The 16546-nt window shown below is 52.8% G+C and overlaps 1 protein-coding gene across 3 annotated transcripts in view; it reads right to left on the bottom strand.

Annotated features, from left to right (window-relative positions):
• Window positions 1-1699: 1699 nt before the first annotated feature.
• SLCO2B1 (solute carrier organic anion transporter family member 2B1) overlaps window positions 1700-16546 on the bottom strand; it is a 53519-nt gene continuing 38672 nt past the window's right edge. The window contains exons 9-15 of one of the 3 annotated variants that reach the window (XM_030836063.3): window positions 15654-16011; window positions 13381-13546; window positions 8762-8925; window positions 7322-7386; window positions 6902-7022; window positions 5640-5861; window positions 1700-3365 (exon numbers count right to left, since the gene is read on the bottom strand). In XM_030836063.3, the coding sequence (XP_030691923.1) occupies window positions 5681-5861; window positions 6902-7022; window positions 7322-7386; window positions 8762-8925; window positions 13381-13546; window positions 15654-16011 (1055 nt within the window). In that variant the 3' untranslated portion in view covers window positions 1700-3365; window positions 5640-5680. Of the gene's footprint in view, window positions 5862-6901; window positions 7023-7321; window positions 7387-8761; window positions 8926-13380; window positions 13547-15653; window positions 16012-16546 lie in introns of all 3 variants that reach the window. The other 2 variants (XM_030836064.2, XM_060303709.1) reach the window with 2 other exon arrangements.

Genomic DNA, 16546 nt, shown 5'->3' with positions numbered 1-16546 from the left:
CCGAACTAGTGGAAAATTCCCCAAGCTTGCCAGGAGCTCTCTGTATGCTGAGTTTTTATCTGTGTAGTTTCTTCTCCCTGGACGCTGTTCCCAACTTCTCCACCTGGTATGGTCCTACTCATCTTTCAAGACTCATCTTAGATGTCCCCACTTCAAGGATGACCTGGTTCAAGGCCTCCTACTTCTTCTCTTGATTAAGCACCAGTGTCCAGCCTGAGCTCTTGGCCTCCAGCTTCCCTTTTCCATTCAAAGCCCCCAGGGTGCGGCCTGCAGCCTTTCTAAAACACAAATCTTGTCATGTCACTCCCTGCTTAAAATAACCAGTCAATTGAATAATCCATCAGTCAGTGCTTCAAGGGCGCCTCTTTGTCCTCAGGAAGACATCCAAAGCCTTCAGCTGGAACTCAAGGCTTGGTCCTCACTGGTACATCCAGCCTCAGCTCTCCTCTCTCTCCTGATGGCCTTGCACGTGCAGTACATCCCAACCACATCGCTCTTGTACCACATCTCAGACACACTCTGCCCTCTTGTGCCTTCCTATCTTTGCTCATACCATTGTTTCTCATGTCTATTTGCATCTTTTCTACCTGGGAATTTCCTGCCTAATCTCTAAGGCCAGCTCTGATTTAACCTTTTCTGGAGAGCCTTCCATGGTGACCCCAGGAAGAATACGTGGCTTCCTCTTCTTCCCCCTCCTATATGACTAATCATGCTTTTATTACTATGTGTCAGCTTGTCTGCTTATACCGGGAGTTTCCTGTACTGGACCCATGGCTGTGTCCCCCCAGCAGTGCCAGCACAGGGGCATAGAGCAGCCATGTGGTTTGTTGGTTGATTGGGTGTTTGAATAAATAAATGAATGTATGGTGAATGAATCTATCCTTGAACCATCACTTCTTGGCCAGCACCAGAACTGCTGCTTCCAGGGTTAGCCCATTTTATAGCAAAAGGGGAAACAGAAGGAAGGGACTGCTCTGGAAGGGAGAAAGAAAATCAATAAAAATGTAAATCTGGCTGAGAAAAGCTGTCCCAGGCTGGCTGTGGGGAGAGATAAGACTGGGCAGGCTGAGCCCTGGCTGACAGTGGAAGAAAGATTAGGGGACAAGCAGAGCTGCAGCCAGGGCAGGGCAGAGCGAGGGTGGTGCCTCCCCTCAGTGGTGCCTCTCCCTGTCCTTACTGCCCACTCCCACCTCCACCCCCATGTTCTCCTTTCAGGAACAAGGGAAGGGGAAGGAAACTTACAAATATTGATCATTAGGTACACTGCCTGTGAATGAGTATGTTATCATTATTTTGTCTTCATACCTTCTGAGAGACAGGAATGATCAACCTCACCTTACAGGTGAAGAAACTGAGAGGCAAAGAAGTTAAATCTTGTTTGGGGTCACACCGTGAATCAGTGGCAGAGTCTAGATTTGAACCCAAATCTGACTGACTCTAAAACTCTGTTCTTTTCACTCCACTCCACTGGAGGTCTACAGCTAGGCTTCAAATGATCCCCAACCTCTGAAATCAGGGGCACAATTGTGTATAAGTTTGTGTGCATTTTTAATGGAGAGTCTATACCTTTTAATGGATTCCCTGAGATGGTTGCCACCCACTCCCGTTGCCTATACCATGCTGCATCCCTGGAGGTGGTGGCCTTTGAGCTGGGTCTGGAAGTTTGGACAGGGCTTCATGAAGCGGGATGGAGAGGCAAACAATGGGGTGGGGATGTGAAGAAGGCCAGCTGGGTAGAGGGAGGAGCACATGTAGGGGCTTGTTAGGGGGAAAGAATTCAACATGTCTAAAGAATGTCAAGGGTGCTGTGGGTTCTTTCTTTTTTTAATAAATTTATTTATTTATTTTTGGCTGTGTTGGGTCTTCGTTGCTGCGTGAGGGCTTTCTCTAGTTGCGGTGAGCCGGGGCTACTCTTCGTTGCAGTGCACAGGCTTCTCATTGCAGTAGCTTCTCGTTGCGGAGCACGGGCTCTAGGCACGCGGGCTTCAGTAGTTGTGGCGCACGGGCTTAATTGCTCCGCGGCATGTGGGATCTTTCCAGACCAGGGCTCGAACCCGTATCCCCTGCCTTGGCAGGCAGATTCTTTTTTTTTTAATTTATTTATGTATTTTATTTATTTATTTTGGCTGTGTTGGGTCTTCGTTGCTGCGCGCGGGCTTTCTCTACTTGCGGCAAGCGGGGACTACTCTTCATTGCAGTGAGCAGGCTTCTCATTGCGGTGGCTTCTCTTGCTGCAGGGTACGGGCTCTGGGTGCGTGGGCTTCAGTAGTTGCAGCATGCAGCCTCAGTAGTTGTGGCTCACTGGCTCTAGAGCACAGGCTCAGTAGTTGTGGCGCACGGGCTTAGTTGCTCCACGGCATGTGGGATCTTCCCGGACCAGGGATTGAACCCGTGTTCCCTGCACTGGCAGGCGGATTCTCAACCACTGCGCCACCAGGGAAGTCCCAGTTCTTGCTCCTCGTTTATTTGTGCTCCAATCATGGCTCCTGGCTCCCTGGTATCTGCCTGCCCTGCAACTTCCCAGCATGAGTCTACAGCCTAAAGGAACTCCGGACCAGGTGTCAGGATCTTCATTCTGGTTCCAGTCCTGTTCTCTGCTGGATTTTACCACCATAGAATCTAGTAGGAGACTTAATGCCTTCTCCTCCAACTCTCAGGGACAGGGTGAGAAGAAAGTGAACTCACAGGTGTAATTGCTTGCGGCTTCTCATTGGCCAGAGGCCATGTCAGGGAAGAGGGCTGCTCCCTGGACCCCCTGAATCCCTGGGAAGTCGCTGGCCCTTACCTGTTCCACCCCTGGCTCTCAGCCCCATGTCTCTCTTGTGATTACTCCTGGAGTCTCCTCCCTGACCAGCCTGGATGATTTTAAGCACAAGTACCTCGTCTTCTTCAAATCTCAGCTCAACCCAGAGGTAGACTCAGCATGAAGCTAAGACTGCTTGAGCACCACGGCCTCTACCCAGGCCCTGGGAGAGTCTTCATCAATATGTTCCTGTTGTCAAGTTCTCAGGAAATTTCCAAAGGTAGACACTTTCACCACAATGGGTCAAGATGGCTAGTCCTTTCCACTCCAAGTGTCCTTGTGTCCCAGTTTCCCTTTATGTGAAGCAGTTGGCATGGACATTTCTGGAATAATGCTAAGGGGGAGTGGAGTTGGGGATCAATTTAATTTGGATTCATTGGGATATATTTACGTGGTTCTCAGTCACCTCTATGAATAGATAGATCATTGCTAGCTACCTCTGTATAGAGAATGGCTTCTAGGAATCTTCCTACCCACAGTCCAACTCATTTGGCATTGTGACATCAAGGTGTCATATCCAGAGGTCATCTTGTGACATGAAAGTGTTTTCTCCTGCCTGGCCCTGGAAGTATATGGACAACAGAGGAGAAACAGGTTTAAAATGTATGGAACCAGAAGCTAGTCTATAGAAAATATTTCCAACCATTAGGGGGAGAATTTTGGAGGTATGCACAGCAGTTAGTAAACAATCTTATGCTATTTTTCTGAATTGTGAGATGTATTTGTTTTGACTTCTTTTTTCATTCTAAGTAAATATTCACCTTCTTACCTAATTTTGTGCTCTTTTTCTTAAAGAGGACTCCCCAAATTGTGTGAGCGTCAGTTCCCACAAAATCTAGATCTAATCCTGGCTCTGACATTTATTTTGTGTGATCTTGGGCAAGTTGCTTATCCTTTCTGAACCATCTCCTCTTCTGTAAAACCTGAATGACAGTTTGGACAGGTGAGGACTGGGAAAGCCTTGCGACATTATTCCACTTCTGAAACCATTACTAGAGAAAGTAGTCGAGCCGAACAAAAATTAGACCAGAATATACAGGTAGGGGAAGATGTAATCTACGAGAAATAACGGTGAGCAATGAATCCAGCAAACCTTAAATCTAAATAACTGGAAATAATCTGGTTGTTGCAAACCTTAATGCAGTTTGGAAGAAAGGATTTTTGTAACGGAAGACACATTATGCAAGAACAAATTTAATAATAAGCTATATCTATAATTCCAGATTATTTCTGCAAAACCTGGGAAACAAGAGGGAAGGAGGAGGAATATGAACATACAAACAGCCTCATCTTGTTGGAAGAGACTCGGAAATTCTTGGCACTGATAAATGCAGGCTCAGATATCTGTTAGACATTTAAAGGTAACAACCAGCAGAACAAAAATGGGAATTAGAACTTTTGTACCTCCCTCTTCTTTCATGTGGCATAGCCTCAAAGCCCTGCCGCTGAGAGCTGCACAGAGGGCCAGGGCCACGTGTGCCCCCAAACCCCCAGCTTCCCCCCTGGTCCACAGCACAGGGCTGGACATGGATTTGGGAAGCTCCTGCTTCTGACTCCCTGTCTCTTGCCTCCCAAGCAACTAGATTGGGCTGGAAGCAGATTGGGAAACTCTCTCCCCATCCCAGAGAGATAATCAGGCCAGATAAGACTAGCCATAAAACAAGACAAGGCAAGACAAGGCCTGACACAGACAAGGACTTGTCTCTTCAGACCCAAGCATCCCACAGACCCACTTATTACACAGAGCCACGCATTAGTGCTTCTAGATCACAAGCCCAGGCATCACAAAGAACAGGTTCTTACGCCAACCCAGGCATCACAGAGAACCAGATGTTACCCCAAAATGTGGGTGTCACAGAACCAGACATTGTCTACACAACCCCAGGTGACATAGAATCAGGCGCCTGGGAGGAAATGGTGAAATTAGGATTCTAGTCACAAAAGTCAAAGTGGCTTTGGTGGGCCCAGGTCAAGTGTGTGAAGTCTTGGCAATGCATGGGTACCAGTGAGTCTATGCTGAGTTTGTTTGGTCTTTGAAATTAGAAAATGCCCCAATGTGGGAGCTGGGTCCCCCTCTCCACCAGGCAGAGAATAGGCCTCACCCAGACTGGGGCTGCCTGAGGGCAAGGGCTGGGATTTCCTGACTCCAGAGAGTGAGGCTCCCTGCATGGCCAAGGCCCCTGGGGACCTCACACCAGGTTTCCTGAAGGCCCCGCCTAGCCTGGATGTCCTGAGTGGGACCAGTTCCCTCCCCAGGGCGGCTCCCCAAAGCTCAGGGCTCTGCCTCCAGGGGGCGCCAAATGGACACTTCTCAACAGAGGCTGTACTGGCCCCAAGTCCAGGTTGAGCGGGGCTGGGGAGGAGACCTGAGTCTGTCCTGGCCACACAGATGGTCACAGCTGAAGAGGCCTGAAAGCTGACAAGTTCATTGCCACCTGACAGAGATGGAGGCTGGGAGGCTGAGGCTCAGAGAGGGTGTTCCAGGTGAGCAGTAGATCAGGGCCAGGACCCAGTAGGCGGGGCAGCCTGGCCTACTATTGTCCACTTCTCTATCCTCGGGCCCTGGGGGAAAGATATGCAGTCCTTCCACCCAGGAAAGCCTGGTTTCAGGTCAGCCTGTGTGGCTGGGGGAGAAGAGGGGGAAGACCCTCAAGCTTCAGAAGTGGCCAAAACAACAAACCCGCAAGTAACTCTTTGGTTCAGGTGAGCCAACAAAGGCCCAGAAAGGGTCAGTGGCTTGCTCAAAGCCACACAGCAAGTTAGTGGAGGACTCATAATTGGAAAACAGGGCTCCCAACCCCCAATCTCAGGCAAAGGGCCCAGAGGAGGTACTCGCCATGGCTGCTACTCCCGGCCAGAATGGGGCCCTGGGACAGCTCACACTCTGGATTCCTCAGGCTCCTTCTTTGCCCCTGACGCTAACAGCTGCTGCTGTAGGCCAGGGTTGGGTATGGTCGCCTTGGTCCCCTCCTCTTTGTCCTGCTGCCTTAGGATGGCCAAAATCAAGGCGAAACAGGCCAGAGAGCCTGTCTTGAAGAAGAACTGGAGGCCGATGAACCTGGGAAAGAGCAAGTGACCCTTGAACTCAGGACCTCCCCATTCAGGGCTTGGATGTGCTTGGGCTGGAAGCAGAGTGGCGTCAGCAATCATCACCCATTATGTAGTTGGAGACGTTGAGGCCTTGGTGGGGGGATAGGCCTCCAGCCCCAGGGCAGTGGACCCTGTCACCATGGCTTTGGCTGGGAGCCCCTAGAATTGACCCCCATGGGGGTCCTTCCTTGGAAGGGGGAAAAGGCTCCAAAGAAGCCTGCCCGCCCTGTGCTGACTGCCTCATGGCCTGGGCTGGCCCTGCCTCATGGCCTGGGCTGGCCCTGCCTCTCTCTGGGTCTCTCTCAGGACTCAGCGGGCCTGACAGTTGCAACTCTGGATCACATCACTTGCCACAAGAAAAGGAGGATTCCCTCTCCTGTTTGTCTAATTCACCAAGACTCTTCTTGACTTCTCCTCCTCTAGGAAGCCCTCCTGGAGCCATGCACTCCTCAGAGCTGGAAGTGAACAGCTCCCTACTCCCAACTCTGCTAGTAAGTCCCTCCCCGCAGCTGCCCATCCATCCCAGGGCCTGCAGCCTCTCTGCCTTCAGGTTCCTTTGGGCTCCCCATTGTATGGATGGGAAGATTAAGTCCCAAAAAGGCAGGTCTCGCAATGAGGGAGGCAGAGCGGGGCCTGCATCCTAGGCCTCCTATGTCCTAGGTAGAGCCATCTTCCTGACCCACCCCAACTCTCTGTTTTTCTCACACCTGGGCTGCTCCCCTCATTCTCCCCTCACTCAGCCAGCACAGACGGGTGAGGCCCAGCTTTGCCAGTTATCAGCTGTGTGACTTTGGGCCACTTACTTAAATCTCCCTTTCCTCATCCATCAAAAGGGGAGACAATGTCTAGCTTGCAGGACTGGTGGGATCAGCACTGTATAGAGCGCCGGTCACCTTGCAGGTGGATGCCAGTGGACCTCCCCTCCCTGCTGGTGGCCTGCCTGGGACCCCAAGAGTGTTTCTAGAAGCTTTCTCACAGCCCCCTGGTAGCCCCTATCCCCGGTCTCACCGGTTTCGAAGCAGGTCGTGGTCGTAGTAGTGGCAGACTGCCCGACGCCCACAACTCTGGGCCCAGTACACACAGGTGGTGTCAATGGCACTGCCGTGGATCACGGGGCTGGGCATCCAGGCTGGAGGAGGAGGTGTTCAGGGGACAGTGGAAGCTGGCATCCCGGTACCTCCCCTGCCACTCCCTGGTATATATAACTCTTTAGGGCCATTAAGTCTTCAGCCTTCAAGCCCACCCCTTACCCTCGTATTGGATGCTGGCTCCCTGATGGGCCGTCTAGCTGCTTGCACACCCACCTCCAGGGTACCTAGGTCGGATCTGTGACCCTGTGGGCCAGTGAACCCTAAGGTCAGGAAGCAGGCCCCACTCATCCCTGTGCCCCCCGGGCCTTGGACCGGTGGTCCCCAGCATATTCTTTACCCAAAACTCTCAGGAGCATGAACTGGATCCCCACAGCCAGAGTCTTGTCTTCTTTCTTCACTCCCCTAACAAGCAGGGACAGGGTGACATGAGGATTGAGAGGGTTCCAGCCTTCAAGGGGCTCTCACCATCCCCTTCTCTCCCACCCCCAGCACCAGCCTGCCCCCAGAGGTTCTGAAGTGGCTTCCCTTCAGCCTGCAGAGCCGGGTCCCAGCTATACCCGCTGACCGTCAGGGCCCTGTGCTGACCTCCCTGTGTTGCCGGTCACAGACACCCCTCTCTCCCCACCCCCTGGTCCCACCAAATTCTCCCCTTCCTCCTACACTTGGCAAAACCTGAGCTGGGCAGCCAGATGCGCCGTTTACCTTCCCTGATCACTATGATGTCTCAGCCTGGGGTGCCCTGGCAATCGCTGGCTCCTCTTCCTAAGTCATCCCAGCAGCTGGCATTTGTGGAGTGCTTACCATGGCTCAGTTATTCTGTACTGCGCCCCCCACGTCCCCCGCATATGGGAGGTATAGCATGAGGCCCATTTTACAGGTGAGGAAACTGACAGATAGTTAGACAGGTTGAGTGACTTGGCCAAGACCCCACGGCTGATGGCTGTCAAGGGTTGGAATTTGTGCCGTACACTGCCTGCATGAACTTCTCTTAATCAGCCTGCCTGCTGGGGCATCTGACTCCTCTACTTTTGCTCTTGCAGCCAGCCTGGTTTACGGATCTACATGCCTTCTAACATTGTAAGGGGCTCCATTCCCCTTCTAATTTTCTAGAAAACAGATGGGGAATAAAATAATCCCAGCATAATGAAAATTTGGAATTATCCTGCTCTGAGGTCCTCTTATGGCTTCAGGCGACAGTTTGTCAGTCCCAGCAGGCACCCTCAGGACAAGGGCCAGAAAGATCTTGGACCAAGAGGCAGTGCTCAGCACAGGCTGGGTCCACAGTGGGCACCTAGTGCTTGTTGACTTGAAGTGGAACAGTCGTAGACCACACTGATGGGGTTTGGATTTCTAGGTGCACCACCTGTGACCAGCTCACTGCAGGTCGGGTGGGGTGGAGAGTCAGGTGACGCTCCCCCACTTCCTCCTCACTGTGACTGGAGGCCAGGGCAGGGGCTTAGGTGTGGCCTCTCCTCCTCTGGGGAAAGTAGGGGTCTGGGCTCTGGGCCTTGGCATCAGTACTATTCCACCCAAAACTTGCTACATGACCCGGGGCTAGCTCCTGAATTTCTCTGAGCCTCAGTTTTCTTATCTGTAAGATGGGGAGAAAACTTCACCTCAGCAGTTGCCATGAGGATGTAGACAGGACAGTGAGAGTCTGGTCTGCTTTGGGGGCCAGGACACCTCCTTCTTTGAACACCTCCCTCAGGATCCCTTATCCTGCCTGTGGTTAAGAACCTCTTGGTGTGCACTGGTTCCAGCACGCCCCTGCTTTCACCTTAGGATGAGCATGAAGGACGGTGTGTGGGTGACACTAGCCAGTGCGGCACCCAGGCTGACCAGGATCATGAAGGGCAGCACGAGGTGGCTGCAGGCCGAGTCGCAGGAGCCCGCTGGCACAGGGCCGCCCCCTACCACGCAGCTGCAGTTGGTGTAGAAGACCTAGGGTGGGGAGGGGGGAAGAAGAGCCTTCAGGAACCTCTAAGGACAAGCAGCTGGCCAAGGGGTGAGGCCCCAGGAGGCTTATGAGAGACCCGTGGACACACACAAACTGGGGCAGAGCTGGCTGGATGCTGGGATTTCTGACCCCTTGGCTCAGTCAGGATGGCTTGAGCAGCCTGACAGGTACACAGGCTGTTTGCACACAAAGGGGCTGAGCCCAGGCTGAGGCTGTGGGGAGAGGGGACGTGGAGAAGAGGACAGGGAGAGGGAACTAGAAGAGAGTCACCCCCAACACAGCACACACACATACACACTCACACACATACCTCTGTACTCACACTCTCATACACATACACACACACTCACTACATATACACACACATACTGTCAAACATACACTCACACCCCACACACATGCTCACACACTTATATACTCACACACACTCATACACCACATACACTCACTCATTCTTTCACCTGGTGATGTCAGAATGTTCCAAATTCCTGACTTTCTGTGCAAGGAATTAAAGCAACAAAGTATTTTGAGGAAGAATTCAGATTTTCCAGTTCAGTGTTCCCCCTTCCCGCTTTACTGAGGTCTTCCAGGGCACTGGATCCTAGAGTGGATTCTCAAGGAGAGATTCAAGCACAGGATGGAGAGGGGCAGATAACATCAGTGGGAGTCTTGGTTCAGCAGGTAAGGGAGGCGCAAGGAAGGCTTCGCCAAAGAGGGGTGTTGGATTCGGGTCTTGAGGAATGAATAGGAGTTCACCAAGAGGAAAATTGGAATGAGTAGAGGGAAAGCTAAATGTAAAATCACAGTGGCATGAAAGAAGCCAGCAAATCTTTCCTTCTGTCGGGAGCAGAATGCATGCAAAGAGAAGGCAGAGGGGAGGCCTTCTCTGCCTTCTCTTTGCATGGGGTGTGGGGTGTGTGTGTGCTGGGGCCACACTGTGAAGAACCCTGGACACGAAAGAGAACCTGACTGCTGTTTCCAGAAGCAGGGTGGACTAGGTGCCCTGTCAGTCATCCTGCTGACAGCAATCTAAAATGCTGGATAAAATAAAATAATGAAAACAATGTCCTGAGAGCATCTATGAGCTGGCAGGAAGGAAAAAATACTCAGGTTCAGTACTAAGTGAGGCAAACCCAGAGAGGCGAGCAGAGGCCTGAAACAAGGTTTGGCCGCCAGGTGTTTGCAGAACCTTGTGCCATAGAGCACAGCTTTCTGAGGTTGGGGGCTACAGGGCCAGAGGACAAGTCCTAGCCCTCCTTCCTGTCAGGTGAAAAGTCTAATAGGAGACGCCTGGAAAACTGGGGCCCCACCAAAGGCTGAAGAATGAGGAAAAACTGACCCTTTTCAAAAGTGCAATGAAATGTCCTCAGGCTCGCGTTTGATTGCAACCCTCACTCCCAGCCCCAAGGTGGCCTGGAAAACCACCTTTTTTCAGATTCTTTCAGAATTGGTCTAGACCACCAGTGTCCTCAGATGCCTCAACGGGAGCAAAGCTGAGCCAGGAAGACCTGGCTTTTCTTTTCTGCCCCTAGATCACAGTTTCCCAACCAGTGTGCCCCAGAGACCTCGGCCTCAGCTGAGCGACAGGCGTGCAGGGAACACATCAGCCCTCAGGGTGACCTGGTGAACTCCAGGCAGCTGGAACTCTCTGGGCCTCTCACCTCCAGCTTTGGCAGCTTGAGACTCTTCCCAATGTGAAAAGGGCTGGGAAGCCCTGAGATGGATGCTGGGAGCCTTGGAAGGATTTGAAGCACGGGAGAGATAAGACCTGATAGCACAAAAGCTGCTCTGGCTGTTGCAAGAGGATGGACCTGATTGGGGAGGCTGGTAGAGAGGCAGGAGGGAGGGGGAGCGGGAAGGAGAAAAGGATTCTGATTTGAGAGGTATTTAGAAGGTGGAATTAGGGCAAGGTGAGAGAGAAAGAGACAGGGAGAGAGAGAGACAGAGACAGAGAGAGAGAGGAGAGATTGGAGACCTAGGATTCCAGCTTGGGTGTTTGGGCGCTTGGCGTTGCACGACAAGGCTATGCTGCCATATGTGCCTGCCCCCCTGAGCACACACTGTCTGGACCTTCACCACGGGCTGAGGAAGCCACTGGGTCGGAGATACAATAAAGGGACAGGTAAGTGGAGAAATATGCCAAGGCCAGGTTATCGGAAGAGAATCATCCTGTTCTTTTTTCTGGAGGCAGAAGGTTGCTGGGAGAGATAAAAAAGCTAGAGGCCTTTCTCTTGGGGTTTTCCCAGCCCTTCATTCATATTCATCTAATTCCATGGCAGGAAGTTCGTCTTATGAATGACTTTAATCTCTCCAGCTGCCTCCGATTCTCACTCCCTAGGACCCCACCCCCTGAGCCCTAGATGCCGCCAGCCTTCCAATCTCACATTTATTCATTCATAAATTGTTACTGAGCGCAGCCGTGCTGGACACTGACTGATCCACCTCTGTGCTGAGTAGCTCAGGTTGGCCTGAGGAGGCAGGCTCACCAACAGACAATTCCAGGCCAGGGTGACCGTTCGTGAGTGCTGACCAGGACTCAGCTACACCCTCCTCCAAATACTATACCCAACACAACCTCTGAGGATGCACTGGAGAGGGGGCTGGGCTCAGAGGCCAGAGCCCTCAGCTCTAGTCCCAGCTCTGGCATTAAAACTTTGGGCCATGCCTGGTCCTTTCCTGGGCCTCCATTCCCCATCTGTATAATGGGCATAATAGAAGTGTGTATTACTGCATGCTTAAAATTCCTCAGGCACCGTGCTGAGTGCTTTTCATGGATTATGTCATGTGGCTCTTCACTTAATGAATTTATCCGGGTAAAACATTAGCACAGTGCCTGGTATATAGTAGGCACTCGATACTATCACCTCCATTTCACAGACCAGGAAACTGAGGCACAGATTAAAAAATTTGCCTAAGGTAACAGAGCCAGTTAGAGGCAGAACAGGGATTTGAACCAGGTGGCCTGGCCACAGTGCTCACAGGCCCCTATCCGCAGGAGTTCACTGTTGCCTCGGGGATCCAACCCCAGCTGCCAGGGCCTGGGGGACTTTGGAAGGGTCTCAGGGAGATCAAACCAAGTCAGGACAGTAAGTGCTAGGAGGCTCGAAAGCCTGGATTGCGATTATTCCAAATGCGAACAGTTTACACAGCTCAGGTGGTGCCTTGCTGGTTTCTGAAATAACATCAACCAGGTGCTTTACTCTGCGCCAGCCCGTGGGGCCCAGGTCTCTCCCTGTAGGAGTCTTGGGCTTAGATGCGGATGCCCAGCAGGACACAATGGCAGGGGTTCTGCATGATGGGAGTGGGGCTCTCCGGAGAGAGGGAGGCGTTGTCATAACAACCAGCCTGACACCACACCCACACACACATGCTTTATTCCAGCTGGTGGGGGGCGGCCTGAGGAAGGTGAGCATTGTCCCCACTTGTCCTTTGGGGGCAATGAGAGGAAAGGAGAGGAGGAACCAGCTGGTCTTGGTGGTCCTTCTAAGATTCACGTAGAACGCACTGCTGCTGGTTACGCTGTCCACTCCTCCTTTCTCCCACAACCGCATCCCCGGGAGTTCCTTGACAGCAGGAACCCTTGGCTCTGAGTCTGTCCTCAGCCCCCAGCACAGGGCCTGGCACAAAGGAGAGGCTCCACGAAGGTTTGTTGTTGACTGACTGACTGACTGACTGAATGGGCTCATTGCTCCAGCCTCCCCACTGGTCTCCCTGTCTCCTGGCCTGCATTCTGTTCACCTTCCTCTGCACTATGGCCTCAAATGTGATCAGACACAGGTCTGACCCTGTCACTCCCCTGCTTGAAACCCACCCAAGTCTCCGCACTGCTCTCCAGATGAAGGCCCCACTCGTGGCCTGGCATTCAAGGCCCTTCCTAGTCTGGGCTTTGCTTTCCCTCCATGAACCATTATGCTTCTGCTCCAATAATTTCTTTGCAGTTTCTTGAAACACTGTATGTGTGTGTGTGTGTGTGTGTACCATGTGATGTGCCCTCCCTGCCTGGAAAGCCCTTCCCTAGTTTGCCTGCCCACGCTTGAAGATCCAGCACACCTGCCACGTCCCGTGAGGCCTTTTGGGACCCTCCCAGGTGGGATGTATCTCCTTGCATCCTTGTCTGTACTTGTGGGGACCACCTCTCCCGCCTATCACCACCCCTGGAATTCCTGAGTTACTTCCTTCTACCCCTCCCCTGCATAGACAGCCGGGGCCAGATTTGGTTCACCTCTGTGCTCTGAGCCCTGGCACACAGCTGGGCCCAGGCTGGCAATGAAAGCTTATTGAAAGAATAAAGTTCTACATCTGCCAGCAGGAGACAGATGACACAGACAGAGAGACGAGCCAGAGTGAGACCATTCAGAGCTGGGAGCGGGGCAGGCGCACAGAGGTGGGGAAGGCAGAGCCCATGGGAGGCAGAGGGAGCGGCCAGAGGCCTGACCCACCTGGCCTTTGTCCGGAGCCTCGTGGACCACCCGGCTCCTGCAGCCTGCGTGGCAGGGCGTGAGGTACTCCACCCGAGCGCTGGAGTCACAGACAGGGTTAAAGTCGTCTGACGGGCAGGAGCAGGGCTCCGTGCAGCCTGGAAACAGCTCCAGCCCAGGCTGGGCACTGGTGGGAGAGAAGGCCGGCAAGGTTGGCCTGGCTCTCCCTCCCTCAGGCCACGAGCCAGGGCTCCCTCAGCCCTGAAACCTCCCCTGACGGCCATGGTCAGAGATTTCAGCTCCACACAGAGGTTTTTCACTGTCAGAGCTGCTCCATGACAGGCAATTGTGAGCCCCTTGCAGTGGAAGCTGCAAGAGGCCTCCAATGGGAGAAGTGGGGAGCAGAGTCTGGACCAGAGGCTCTGAGACCCCCTTCCAGCCCCAAGACCCTACAAGTCTTTGAGCTGCTTCTGCAAACATCTCTGCTCCTCAATGACCCTTTCTTTTAGGGAACATGAGGTAAATTCTTCTCAGAATTTAGTCTCAGATGAAAAGTGCCTTTATCTCAACGAGCTGGACTGCTTCCTTTTCTGGGAAAATTAGAACTGTATGTGAGGGGCCCAGTCAGAGTACCTGAGTAGTTGTGGGATCTCCGACCTGTTCCTGCCTCTCTCTGGCCTCAGTTTCTCTGTCAGCTCTGCAGGTTCCCCTTCCCATCGCCATCCTGCAGTCTCATGACCTTTCCCTCACTCTCACTGCCCTGTTCACTGTCTAGGGCACATTTTAGACCCACCTGACTCCCTTCTGGGGGCCTGCCCCCAAGTCCCAGGAGTGACTCCGCTCTAGTCTGACCGGGGACAGGGATGCCCAGGGGCAGGAGATCAGAAGGGAGGTGACTCCACCTCTCTGAGCCTTGCTATCCTCATCTGTGAAATGGGGATAATGGTAAGACCCATCCCGGAGATCCCGTGAGGGTTTAATAATACGGAATACGGGAGGAGCTGGACGTGTAGGAGACCCTCAGTTCTCAGCAGCTGTTGGTACCATTAGTTGTTCTGGAGTTTGAGAAATTCTCAGTTTGTTCAGTTGGTCCCCAAAGGCTTCTTCAATGAATTATAACCCAAAGCTGAATAAATTGCAAGAATATAGATGAGAACCTGGATGAGATGAGATGTCAGGGTCAGGGTGAGAGGCTTCAGAAGAAGAGATAAATGAGGCATGTGAGGTAGGCTCACTTTTCCCCATTTGCTTTTTTAAAAAATTGTGGTGAAATATTCATTTACTTTTTACTCTAAAAATCATGAAAATGTCCTGGCTCCCTCGTCAGACCAGGGGCTTCACGAGGGCCTGGCTGAAACCCCACCTCGGTGCCTAGAACAAGGCTCTGCAGATAGAAGGACCCACCCTGGACCTTTGGGAAAAGGAGAAGGGACAGGGAAGGAGGGGAGAGGGAAGGGAGATGGGGGAGAGGTCGTCAAGGTGGGAGCTGGGACAGAAGTGGCAAGGGCTGAGCATTCCTGGGCTGAGGCCCCCGCAGTCACACAGAAGGAGCCCCAGGTGTGGAAAGTTGGCCCCTGGGTGGAGGGAGGAGATGCCAAGGGAGAGGAGAGAACAGAGCAAGTTGGGGGATTCTAGCTGGGTGTTGGGCCAACCTAAGCCTGGAGCAGTTTCCCAGGAAAAACAAAATCATTCCGGAGAAGAGGCAGCAATGGAACTTCCAACACTCTCTCCAAGACGGTTCCCAGGGGAGAGGGTCTGTGTCTGTGGAGGGCTGTGGGCGGGGTGGGGGAAGGAGAAGGGAGATAGGCATCAGAGGCTTTCCCCCTGGAGGGTAGAGGCAGGTGCTGCCCCACAGATGTGGAAAAGAACTCTGGAATTTTAGGGTCATGGAACAGCAGAATTTTAGCTCCCAGCCTCTAAGGACCAAGGATCTCTGAAGTCTCCAGGCCAACTCCTTCCCAGGGCATAAGTCCCCTCTGCAGCACTCCTGATAGGGGCCTTCTTACCTGTGCCGTCCACATAAGTGGCCTTGTCCTGCCTCATCTTCCACCCCGCCCCAGGCCTGAGCTGCCCTGCCCACGAAGTCCCGTCCCTACCTAGGGGTGCCTGACACCTTCCCTGGAGCATTCAGGAGACAAGTCCCACTGTTCACAGCTGAGCCAAGCGGGGAGGGGAGGGGAGGGGAGGTTTGAGGTGGGGGGCGCCCCACTGACCTGGCCTTATCCGGGCCACCCCCTCCCGTGTCCCTGGCACCCTCCTGCAGCTTTTACTCACAGGCTCTGGCACATACTCACCCAGGCTGGTGGTTGATGCCTGCAATCTGGTGGGTAGAGCAGCCCATGAAGAAGAGGGGCGTGCTGAGAAGCAGGCAGAACAGAGCCCCCAACAGGCAAAGGGTGCCGCAGTGCATGGGGCCCAGGCGGAGGCGCTTGACCAGGATGCCCCCCACCACGATGCCCACGATGGCCAACGGGATGGTGAGGCAGCCTATGAGCAGGTTGGCATAGGATGCTGTGACGGAGAACTGGCGCTCCAGGAACTTGGGAAGGAAGGTGGCCATGCCTGCCACCATGGACGACATGCACACCTGGGACAGGACCACCAGCAGGAAGATGGGGTGGCGCAGGGTCCGCAGCATCACCCTGGGAAAGACTGTTGGGGTGAGGGGAGGGAAGGTCAGAGTGGACTGGCCACGCCACGTGTTTCCGTCCCATCCTGCCTGTTCAATTTGTTCCATTCCTTCCATCCCATCTCATTCCACTTAATTCTGTTGCATTCAGTTCCATCCCATTACATTTGACTCCTTTCCATGTAATAATATTCCGTCTTTGAAATTCGGTTGCTTTCCATTCCACTGAGTTAGACTGCATTTTATTCAATCGCACTTCTTTCCACTCAGTTCTACTCAAAATGCGATTCCATGTAGTTCCCTTCTATACCATCCCATTTGATTCTGTCTCATTCATCTCATCCCATCTCATATCTTCTGTTCTACTTATTCATCTCATTTTTACCCCCACTCAGTCCTTTCCATCCTGTCCTGCAATAGCTCTTTCCAAGCCAACCCAGGCCTTTGTTTTCCCTTCTGTGTCCCCAACATGGGACAGCGCCCACTCCCCTGATTTCCCCATTCCTAGTTTATGTTTCTCCACAGCACTTTACCTAATATACTACACTTTACTCATTT

This window comes from Globicephala melas, chromosome 8 (genome assembly GCF_963455315.2).
Source record: "Globicephala melas chromosome 8, mGloMel1.2, whole genome shotgun sequence".
Taxonomy (NCBI): domain Eukaryota; kingdom Metazoa; phylum Chordata; class Mammalia; order Artiodactyla; family Delphinidae; genus Globicephala; species Globicephala melas.
This window is presented reverse-complemented; position numbering and strand designations above follow the sequence as displayed.